At 49.3% G+C, this 12,222-nt stretch overlaps 1 protein-coding gene across 1 annotated transcript; it reads right to left on the minus strand.

The window, feature by feature from the left end:
* Positions 1-10,052: 10,052 nt before the first annotated feature.
* Positions 10,053-11,477, minus strand: LOC125582251. Its single transcript, XM_048748843.1, has one exon. It carries the CDS (start codon positions 11,475-11,477, stop codon positions 10,053-10,055), a length of 1,425 nt encoding a protein of 474 aa, XP_048604800.1.
* Positions 11,478-12,222: the final 745 nt, after the last annotated feature.

The raw sequence follows: 12,222 nt of genomic DNA on the forward strand, positions 1-12,222 counted from the left end.
TTAGGGAAATGTTTGAACCGAGACTGTCGATAAACTAGTAAAGAAAAAGGACGAGTTCTCGTCGGTGGGTCAAGACAAAGACGTGTTTTATAAGATCAATGAGTCGAAACAGTGTTACAAATAGGGAGAGAACAAAAGAATTAGTCCGGCGAAGGCTGGTTCGTCGGACCGTACAGGTCGGCGAGATGTAAGATATGAAAACTTAGATCTAGCCGAAAGTGAGTGTGTAGTGATTTGCGGATCCCCCTCTTGTTGCCTTTTTTCCTCCTTTTATAGACACATGCTCGTTAACCTAATGTGCTCTGCCCTGATGGGCCTCCTCGAGTGGTTGGGCCGAGGTGTCGGGCCGCTGACTCGAGTCATCGAGCCGACGACTTTCGGTTGGTCGCCTCACCGATCAAAAGCAGTCTAAAGCCGAGTCGAAGCCGGCTCGCAAGTCGACGAACCGACTTTCTTTGTCATGATCATGTGTCTGGGTAATTGTCTTGTGGGCCTTTTGGGATGGCTTGGCCCACACCCAACAGTAAGTCCCCCCAGTTCACTGGTGAGTAGCGTAGCCGACTCAGCGAATTTGGAAGCAGGGTTTGCAAGACAATTGTTCCAGGTCTATGATCTCACTCGATTCCTCAACTGTGTGAGCAGCTCGTTGCATTCTCACTCCGTGATTTGACCGATTTGATTTGGGCCGGCGGTTTCTTTCGGTTTTGATTTTGACTGTCGGTTTTGATTCAAACCGGTCTTGATTTTTCTCGAGAAGACGTAACGTCGCGAGATGTGGTGAGTTTCACGCGCCCAAATGGGCCGGCCTAGGCCCATCTAGACCTAATGATGACGCCTCGGGGTGCGATGCGCTCCTTCCCTTATAAATACCCCCCTCGCATCTCATTTTCTCCACACTTCATCCGGCTCAGGTACTTTCTCTCTCTTGCTCTCCGCTTCTCTCTCTAACTTTGTAGTCTTAGTCTTTTGAAAATGTCGTCGGGCGGTAGCGGTAAGCTTTCCAGGGCGCAAAAAGGGAAGGCGGTGGTGAGAGCGACCGAATCAAGTCGTGCTCGTGTCGTCGAGTCGAACTCTCCCTCTGACTTCGAGGCGATTCATCGTGAAGCCATGGTGGATAGGGAGAATATGGATACGCCTCAGCTAGTCCTCGTTGCTGAGTCGGCACGTCAACTCCGCAAGGAGAGAGAGGCCGCTTCGTTGATTGCGAGAGACGGCCAGGGAGGGGCAAGTGAAGGAGAGGCTTATCTTCCCGACTTCGTCCCATGTTGTTATCACCCCGAGGGAATCTTCGAGGATCTCCCGGCTTTGGCGCCGGAACAGATGCGTTCTCCTGCCGTGGAAGGACAAACGTGGGAGAACGTCGAAGAGACTCGTTCAACTCCTAGCAGCGTGAAAGCTTTGCTGAGAGAGTGTGGAGGAGTCGGAGTGACTTTCCTAATCCCGACGAGGTCTCAGAGGCCGTGGTCCCCTCCGTTGGGGTTTCAGTGTGTCTACGAGTCATACTTTTAGAGCGAGACCAAGCTCTGGTTTTCGATTCCTCGACTCATCACATCTTATGCGAGAACTCGTGACGCAGCGATGAGTCAGTTCTTGAATGGCGCGTTCCGTATCTCGGTAGCGTTGATGGTGATGGCGGCGGAGATAGATATCTCGATGAGCGTGCGAACTCTTGAAGAGCTGACCTACGTCAAGTCTATGGGGGACGGATTGCTCTCGATTCAGATGAGGCCCAACTACAACATGATTATTGACCACCCCAGCATGACGGCCAATTGGCAGCGCTTCTATTTTTACGTCAAATCTGATGGTTTTGCCTTCGAGGATCCGCCCGGCGATTCCTTTCGATTTTTATGGAAGCATAAGCTCGGTAGAGCACTATTGTTAGCTTACCGACTATTTCTTCTTTTCATTTTCTGACTGACGAGTCTTCGTTTTGATTGCAGTTGATCACCCAGATTCGGCCTCCTATCCAGAAGAGTTCATTGCTAACGCTCGTGCCGTCGCGTCGCGTGTTCAAGTAAGCTGGAAAGACATCACCGTTGAGAGGATTTGAAGAGCGATCGACAGGATCTCGAAGAGTAAATTTCCTTTTCACGATTACATGGTTTTCTTGGCTAACGTCTGCTCACTCGAGGCCTTTACTCGGATTTGACTCTTCGTCCTCTTACAGGGGATTGGAGATCCGATTTGCCACCTTTGACTACTGGCAACAAGCGGCGCTTTTCGATATTCAATCCTGCTGAGCAAAAGGTGATCAACGCAGCTAGGAAAATGAAGAAACTTCCGGACTTGAGCGCACTAATCAACAAGAAGCTGAGCGGGGTAAAAAAGACGTCTTCTGCGACTCCTGGTGAGACGATTCCTAGTAGGACGACTCCCGGTGAGACGACCCCTAATAAAGCGACTCCTAGCAGGACGACTCCTGGTGAGATGACTCCTAGTAAGACGACTCCTGGTGAGACGACTAATTCAGGGCCTCCCCCTCTTGCTATTTCCCCAGAACCATCCGTAGGCCCAATTAATATCGAGTCCTCGAGGGAGGATCTGATATTCCGTGTTTTTAACGGTTTTAAACTCGTTTTGGAGAAATTAAATGGTCGGTTTTAATTAATGTTTTGGTCTATTTGATGCGTTTTGGTGTTCTTAAGTGTAATATGCAGGTTACTAGATAGCTTGCAAGAAAAGAACGCATTCGGGATTTATTCAGAAGCAAGATGGACCGAACAATGGACCGAATGAGAAGTATTGATCGCACAGGACGTGAGATCGACCGATCCGGTCCATGTGGATCGACCGATCCCACGCTTTCATGCACTAGATCGACCGATCCGGTCCATGTGGATCGACCGATCCCATGCTCTACGGGCTCCACACGCACAAACGAGCTTTTCACTCCTTTTTACCCACTCCCCTCAATAATAGACAGAAGAACTCGACTTTTGAGACTCAGAAAAGACCAGGAACGACCAAGAAAGAGATTTACAAGTTCTTGAGAGAGATTTGAGAGTTTTTATCTTGTTTTGTGTGATTTGTGAAGATTTGTAAAGGAGTTCATCTCAAAACCATTTGGAGAAGATCTTCTGAACTTTTACTCTGTTTTAATTCAATCTTATCATGTTTTCTTCATCAAAATCGTGTTGTTCTTGCTTAGTTATGTGTGAGTAGTCATCTAGTTGGGTTTAGGGGTTCTCATAGGGGATTTCTTGATGTTTTGATTCATAAAACGTGTGTAGACTAAGGGATTACGTTTTGGTTCTTCATCTAATGGATTTCTTACTGCTTGAACTGAATTGATCACTTAGTTCATGATTTCAGATTGTTTGATGCACCGAAAGTGATTGTTTGAATTTCCGAAAATACTTTAGATGAGCAAAGTGTCCTTAACCCTCGGAAGTTGATGTTATTGCGCTTTGTGAACATATTGAACCTGTTCTTAATGCTTGTTTAGAAATTGAAACTCAGCGGAAGTTAGTGTGGAGATTTCTATAACATAGAGAATTAGCGCTACGGAAGTAGGTTAATTCTAATATCGTGTTTGAGTTCTAGACGGTTCTTAATATATCCATGTGTCTGCCATTAATTGTATCTTGATTAAAAAGAAATCCCTGAGAATTCCCAATGCCCAACGTTTGTTTTAAAATAGTTTTCAAATCGTTTAAATAATCTTTTTACAGCTTGTTTATGTTTTGTGACACTAAAGAAAATTAAATAAAAACCATCAAAATTATATCTTTGTTCGCTGTAGCTATTAACTTGTCTGCAACTCTACGTGTGATCATCGGTCCCTGTGGATTCGATCCCGCATTACTACTGCGTACTTTACTGTGCACTTGCAGTTAGATAATCGGGTTAAAACTCGACACATCAGGATCTCGTGCAGTCTTCTGAACGAGAGACTGCCGAGCCATCGGTGACGGATGGTAACAAGCAGAAAATGTCTGCTCCCGATTCTTCTGCTTCAATTGATGCTCAAGCGAGGACCGGATCTGATGAACCTCCAAAGAAGAAGAAGAAGAAGGAGAGGAAGAAGAGGAAGAAGTCCATCGAGGGGCAGTCGGAACCTGTCGAGGACTCTGAGGGTCACGAACCTGTCGTTCATGAGGGCTCTCCTCGTGAGGCTGCGACTCGAGCTGTCGTTGAGTCGAGCGGTTCCCCGAACGTTCCGCGAAGAATAAACCTTCCAGTGAGCGTGACGCGTCCGCTTCCGCTTCAAAGACTCCTCCGGTGGCACCTCCAGCGACTACGGGGGGTGGTTCAACTTCGGAGGAACGTCGAATCAAATTCCTCGATCGCGTTGAATTCAAGTATGACGGCGACACCCCTCTTGCTTACACTCCGTCGGAATGCGCTGAGCTCATCCGACAAATTCGAGGTGGTGCCAAGGATATGCCTCCAGTTAAAGACCTCATCTTAAAGATGCATATGTTGATGCAGCGAGGACCAAGGTTTTGGTAAGGATTTCTCTCTTTGTCTCGCCTTCTCTAGATTCCTGGTTCTGATCCTCGTTTGTTTGTGCAGAGCAATGGGAGCATGAACTACATCGTCGAATTGTACAACTCAGCTCTTAAAGAGACCATCTCCAAGCTGAAGCAATCTGACAGGCTCACGCGAGCGAGGGACACGGCTCTCAACAGCAAGACGAGTGAATTCAGGGCGGCGATCGATAAGGCAGCAGCGGAGCAGAGTCGGTTACTCGCAGACAAGAAAGCTCAGAAGGAGAAGTTTATGGAGAGGTTCGGGGAGCTGAAGGACAAATTCAAAAATGCCGGCGAGAAGATCAGGGGACTCGAACGACAGAAAGCTGCTTTGAAAAAAAGAAAGCTGCTTTGGAGGAGAAGAGGGTGGCTACGGCTTTAAGGCATCTGAAGGAGGTCAACCGGTTAAGGGACTCTCGAAGTTACGAGGTTAGACATGAGCGAGTCCACGTTCAAACAGCTATGATCGTAAAGAGCAATCACCGTTTTGCCAAAATTCGAGACCTCGAGAAGCGTCGTGGTGATATCAAGACGGCGAGATCCCTGCAGAGCCAAGCCTTTGGGACGAAGAAGTGTCTTGAAGCGCTTAAGGAGAGTGGGATTGATATCCCGCAAGAGACGATCAACCTGTTTTCTGAGCAGGAGAAGGAGTTCGAAGCTGAGGCTAAGCGCTTAACTGTTGGCGGGATTCCCGAAGAGCTTCTATGTCTGTCTCCACTTCATCTCCCGTCCACCTTCTTAAACGAGAATGTTTTGGCAACGATCGACCCATACGGGTCGAACACAAGTCTAATTGACGCAGGAACCGCGGCTTCTCTCCAAACTCCAACTAGTTCTCAGGGAGATCACGCGACCGAAAGGTCGAACGAACCAGCCGGGAGAGAGCTCGGTGAGTCGCCTGTTCAGGGACACGAGGTCGTTAGCAGGGTCGAAAGGTCCGAGGATGAAACTGCTCTACTTGTATTGGACCCTGCTCCGTCGATGGCCAACCTGGTCGTTAGTGAGGAGTCATTGATCCCGATACTCGGAGTTAGCAACGCGAATCCGACTCCTCCTTTGGGAGTCGAGGAGGCGGGATCGGGGCCTGTTGACCTGCTCGAACTCTCGGGCTCTTCAGCCGAAGAAGAGGGTGGTGAAAAGTCGGACGAACGGGTCCCCGGGGATAATCCGCAAGGATCAGAGGAAGGAGTAGTCGACGAGGTTGAGAATCCGCCTGCTTCGACAACGGGCGAGGCTAGAGGCGCTTCAGATTAGCTCGAAGCTCGAGTCGCCGAGGAAGACCTCGACCGTGCCGAGAACTAACCTCATATGTTGTTGTTGATCTTCTTTAATTTTCTGTTTCTAGCCCCTTGAGGCTTTTGTTGATGTAATTTTTCGAACTTTTTACTTTATGGCTGTTTTTCGTTGCAGACCTTAGAAGTTGTCTTTTTAAAACGAAGTTTGCCTTAGTCGTAAAACAAGTTTGCCTTAGTCGTAAAACACAGTCTCGTGGACTTGGAAGTGCTAGTTGCCTTTCGACGAGTCGCTGAATTGTGTTTCAGACATTAGATTCTAACGATTTTAATTTGGCGATTCGGTCAGTGTTTCGAATTAAACCGGAGAGTCGATTGTCCGGTCTTATCGAGTCTTGACGCGTCATGCCGTCAGTTCGAGTCCTCGAAAAATATAAATTTTCGAATTCGAAGACAATCGTTTATTGTTTTGTGACGACAGCGGTTCTCATTCGATCTTAAAGTAATCCAAAAAATGTTAGGCTGACCAAACATGGCTTTAAAGGATCATAAGATGATTGAAAGCTGTTGTCTCGGTCGCATCGGTTGAGACCGTGGTACGAACGAGGATCCCTCGAGCACGTGTCTGATCAGGACATGCTTGTTAGTAGGCACGAGTGCTAGTACGTTCGTCTGATAAACAGGGTCGTGCTCGTGCGTAAGCATCGCTCAAAACAATTCGCGCTCCTACTTGTTAGGAGATTGTTTTGTTATAGCTGAACCATTTAAGGCTGCCTACGTACCTCTAGGAGAGGATCAAGCCATTCGTAGTTCGTTTCTAGATTAGTGAAAGTGCCAATGGAAGCGCATTCACTTTTTTTTTTTTTTTTTTTTTACGAGTGAAAGTGACGGAACTGTCATTCACTCGTTGATTTGGAGATTCGATCAAGTAAGACTTGTAGGTGTTCGACCGTTAGACATTTTCTCAAGAGTAGCAACTTCGGAGGTGCATGGAGTTCCATGCTCTGGGGACGGGTTCGCCAGTTGACGTCTCGAGTCGGTAGACTCCTGGTTTAACGACTTGAGCAATTTTGTAAGGCCCTTCCCAGTTAGTTCCGAGCTTGCCTGCATTCAACTCCCTGGTGTTTTCGAACAACTTGCGGAGCACTATATCGCCGAGTTCGAGAGGTCGAGATTTGACCTTCTTGTTGTAGTAGCTTTCGATCTGATGCTGATAATTCTGGATGCGGAGCAGGGCTTGGTCGCGGCGCTCTTCTATAGCGTCCAGAGCGTCGAAGAGCATATCGCTGTTGAGTTCAATGTTCTGCGGCATTCTTCACCGTCGTAGACTGGTTACGTTCACTTCGGCGGGGGCCATATCTTCGACTCTGTGTGCCATTGAGAAAGGAGTTGATTTCGTTGCTCCTCGAGGAGTTGTTCTATGTGACCATAGAACACCGTCGAGTTCATCGGCCCAGCATCCTTTTTTCAAGTCGAGGCGTTTTTTCAATCTGTCGATTATGATCTTGTTGGATGCCTCGGCTTGACCGTTGCTCTGCGGGTATCGCGGACTTGCTGTGTTGAGTCGGATTCTCCATCTCTCGTAGAATTCTTGAAAATTGTTCGATATGAACTGGGAACCGTTGTGAGTAACTATTTCGTAAGGTAGGCCGTGGTGACAGATAATGTTCTTCCACACGAACCGTTGAACCTCTTTTTCTGTTATGCTAGCGAAGGCTTCCGCCTCAATCCACTTTGTGAAGTAATCTGTCAAAACTAGGATGAAACACTTCTGTCGAGAGCTCGGCATAGGGCCGATTATGTCCATTCCCCATCGCATAAAAGGGTGTGGAGCAGTCATCGTTCGCAGCACCTGCGTCGGGGAGTGGATTGTCGAGGCATGTCGCTGGCATTGGTCGCATTGCTGGGCGTAAGCCTCGCAGTCTGCATTCATTGTTGGCCAGTAAAAGCCGAGGCTTTTGACTTTTAACGCGAGTGCTCGACCTCCGGAGTAATTTCCTGTGGCGCCTTCATGCGTTTCGGCCATGACAAGGTTCGTCTCTTCGCCGTTGATGCACTTCAGAAGCACCTTGGTTGCGGTCCATCGATGGAGCTCTCCATCCAGGACGACGTAGTGGGCACTGCTTGTCTTGAATCATCTTGCAATCCATTTTTCGTGAGGTAGCTTCCCATCGACCAAGTAGTCGATAAATTATGTCCTCCAGTCGGTGGCCTCGGTCGGTTCCGCTTCGGCATCTTGGTCCATGGGGCTGGCTTCGGCGAGGGCCATCTTCTCGAGGGTGGGGTATCGAGTTTCTGGGTCAGTCATTCGCTTGCTCGTGTAGAAGATAGGCCTCTGCTCTCCTCGGTCCTCCCGGATGAGGACGCTGCTGACTGCGGTCGAGGATACGGCGATATAGAGAGAGAGCGTATCACCGGCTTCGGGTTTGGATAACACGGGAGGAGTTGTAAGATACTGTTTGAGTTGTTCGAACGCCTCCTCGCACTTCTCGTCCCAGACGAAACGTTTGTTTCCACGCAATAGCTCGTAGAAAGGGAGGCATTTATCTGTGGACCTGGAGATGAAGCGGTTCAGCGCCGCAATCCTCCCTGTGAGTCACTGGACCTCTCTGCTATTCTTTGGACTAGGGAGGTCTAGTATAGCGGTGATCTACTTAGGATTTTCCTCGATTCCCCGCTGGGTGATGATGTATCCCAAAAAATCGCCTGAGGTGACGCCGAAGGTGCATTTGGCCGGATTGAGTTTAATTCCGTAGTCATTCAGCATTTTAAAGCACTCTTTTAGATGGTTCAAATGGTCCGTCGCGCGGAGTGACTTTACTAGCATGTCGTCAATGTAGACCTCCATCGTGTTCCCCAGTTTGTCGGCGAATATTCGATTGACGAGTTTATGGTAAGTCGCGCCGGCGTTCTTAAGACCGAACTGCATCACTTTGTAGCAGTACGTCCCTCTATCAGTGATGAACGCAATCTTTTCTCGATCATCCGGATGCATCATGATCTGATTATAGCTTGAGAATGCGTCCATGAAGGTCAGGAGCTCATTTCCAGCAGTCGACTCGACTAGTCTGTCGATATGTGGAAGCGGGTAACTGTCTTTGGGGCAAGCCTTGTTTAGATCGGTAAAGTCGACGCAGACGCGCCACTTCCCATTCTTCTTCTTGACGACGACCGGGTTAGCCAACCATTAGGGGTATCGTACTTCAGTGATTGAACCTGCCGCGAGGAGTCTTTCAACTTCTTCGCTGACAGATTTGCTTTGGTCGTGGCCGAGCTTGCGTCTCTTCTGACGAACAGGCTTGATGGTCGGATCGCCATTCAACTCGTGGGACGTGATGGCGAGATTTATTCTTTTCATATCCGATGTTGTCCAAGCGAATGTTGATGCGTTCTTTTTTAGGAAGTCGACGATCGCCTGTTGCATCTCTTCGGAGAGGAAAGCGCCGACTCGAACTACTTTGCTTTTGTCGGAGTCGTCTATCGTGACTTCTAGGATCTCGTCTTTTTGAGGTTGGATTTGCTTTGCTACTGCGTTGATGAGAGGACTCGATTGTTACATCTTCACCGTTGCAATTAGTAGATCACGAGCAGCCTGCTTGTCTCCGCGAAGTGTTTGCACCTGGCCGTTCAGTCCTGGAAACTTCACGCCCTGATGGTACGTCGAGGATACTGCCTTGACCGAATGTAACCAGGGGGTCCCAAGGATCGCGTTATAAGGGGCCTTGGTGCGGAAAACGGAGAACTTGACTGTGCGTGTCACACCGCATGCGTAGACTGGGAGTTTGATTGTCCTGATCATCGTTTCGGAAGCTCCGTCGAATCCCGTGAGGGAGCGAGATGATGGTTTCATTTCACGCAAGTCGACTCCCATCTTATCGAGCGTATCTCAAAAGATCAGATCGGCCGAACTGCCAGTATCGATTAGGACTTTAGCGACGTCACACTTCACGATTCCTACTTCGACGAGTAGGGGGTCGTTATGAGGTAGGTGGACGCCGATGGCATCGTCAGGTGAGAAAGTGATCGAGGAATCATTCTCAGGTTTCGATGGCCATTTCTTTGAGGTTATTGCCTGCCGTCGATGGTCCTTTACTGACCGGACTGAATCTTCGTAAGGAGGTGAGCCACCCATAATTACGTTTAAGAAATTCGGCTCGTCGATCCGTTTGTTTCTCAGTTGAGTTCTCTACTCGCTAGGCGAGTCCTCGACAATGGGTTCGTGTTTGTCGTCGCTTTGGGACTTCGCTTCCTCGAGCTTTCATCGTAGGTCTGAACTTTTAGGTCGACTGAGCTTGATCCTGAGGTCTTCTGACTTCGAGTTGAGCTGATCGCGAAGATCGATGACTCAGAGCCTGAGGTGGGATCGAGCACTAGAGTCCTCGACCTTTCGGGCCTTGGATTCTTCAATGATTGAGCGGATATCGTTCTTAAAGTCGTGAATGCGATCGGTTGTCTGCGACTTTTGCCTGAGCTTGTTCCTCAAGTCGTTTGACCCTTCTGGCCCGACGTTCTCATTTGGTCGCTTGCTGGAGTTCTCGTGCGAGTCATGGACCCGTTTGTCCTCTTTTTCATCCGAGGAGGGATTTGGTCGTGCGAGAATGACTTGGACACGTCGACGATTACGAGGTTCCTCTTCTTCGACTTGTGCTTCGCCCTCGTCTTCGTCTCGCTCTTCTGGCTTGTCATCCTCTGTGTGCTTTGGCCGAGTTCCAGACTTATCTTGATTCTTCTGAGCTTTCCTTTCTTTGTTCTTGCTCCAGCTCTTGGCGTTGTTTGGTCTGGGCTTGGGAAGCTCGACGTTTCCGTTTCCGTAGGATGAGAAGAGGGCATCGACCAGATGCATGCAGTTCCTCGTATCGTGCACCTTGGACTTATGGTAGCTGCACCATAGGTTTGGCTCGGCCGAGCCAGGACTCGAAGTTGAAGGCGCCGAAGAGGATTGCGGCCTCTCGTCATTCTCAAAGACGTTCCAACCTTTCTCGCGTACGACGACAATTGATCCCGGGGACGGATTTTTGTCTTCGACCACATAGACGAAGCTTTTTGGCTGGTTAGACTTGTTGCCTGAGGCTTGTTGTCGAGGTTCTTGGCGTGCCTCGGGAGCTTTTGGAGCAGTTGTCGGTTTAGCAGCTGTGTTGAGTTTCTTGAGTATCGCTGCTGTATCTTCCTCCATTCGGATGAAGTTGTTCGACCTCGCGATAGCGTCCTGGAGAGAAGTGGTGGGGTTTCTGTAGAGGTCCTCGCGAAACAGGGACTTGAAGTAGAGGGTGTTCATCAACGCGTCGATGGCGACGCTGTCTGGAATTTGCACCTTCGAGGCGACCGTTTTGAACTTTTCCATGAAGTCGCGGAGGCTTTGGCTCGCTCCTTGAGATAGATTACAAAGGTCAGATAAGGTCGCTCCTTGCTTCGTAAACATAATGTACTGCTTGAGAAATGCAGTCGTCAGGTCGTGAAAGTTGTGGATGGAGTCTCGCTCCAATCCAGTGAACCACCCGAGGGCTGGTCCTTGAAGACTTTCGACGAAGAGGCGACAATAGCATGCGTCTCTTTCCTCTTCGGAGAAGTTGGTTCGACCCATCGCGATGTTGAAAGCAGTGATGTGGACGGTTGGGTTTGCTTTTTCGGCGTATGTCGGAAGGCGAATTTTCTCGGCTGGTCGGTACCGAACGTCGGTGATTCGCCAGGAAAAAGGGGTTTTTAGGGTTTCGGCCAGGACGCGTTCGATCAGCGGCGCTGCTGTAGGCCCTTCGAGAATCCGGTCTTTCATGTCCAGGAACGACTGCTTAAGCTCAGCGAGTTCTCGGACGGTGACGAGGTCCACACCGCCGGGTGCTTGAGTCTGTACGGCGTCCGCATTTGTAGGGTTTCCGACACTGGCAGTTCTGTAAGTGTCAAACAGCTGTTTTCGGACCGTCGTAGCTGGATCTCCTGAGCTCCCGGCCAAAATGGCAGCAATGGCGGCGAGTTGCTCGGTCGTCGCCTTCTAGACGGCGTCTTGCTGCGCCATCCTCTCGAGTATTGTTTCTGCGAAGGCCGCTGCTGTCGGAGCGCCTTCAGTCACAGGTGACTCGTCGTCGGACGGCGAGTCGGGTCGAGTCATGATCTTTTATTGACGCTACTCTGTCTGCCCCACGGTGGGCGCCAACTGTTTGAACCGAGACTGTCGATAAACTAGTAAAGAGAAAGGACGAGTTCTTGTCGGTCGGTCAAGACAAAGACTTTTTTTATTAGATCAATGAGTCGAAACAGTGTTACAAATGGGGAGAGAACAAAAGAATTAGTCCGGCGAAGGCTGGTTCGTCGGACCGTACAAGTCGGCGAGATGTAAGATATGAAAACCTAGATCTAGCCGAAAGTGAGTGTGTAGTGATTTGCGGATCACCCTCTTGTTGCTTTTTTTTCTCCTTTTATAGACACATGCTCGTTAACCTGATGTGCTCTGCCCTGATGGGCCTCCTCGAGTGGTTGGGCCGAGGTGTCGGGCCGCTGACTCGAGTCATCGAGCCGACGAC

The sequence above is a fragment of the Brassica napus genome, chromosome C2 (assembly GCF_020379485.1).
Source record: "Brassica napus cultivar Da-Ae chromosome C2, Da-Ae, whole genome shotgun sequence".
In the NCBI taxonomy this organism is placed as follows: Eukaryota; Viridiplantae; Streptophyta; class Magnoliopsida; order Brassicales; family Brassicaceae; genus Brassica; species Brassica napus.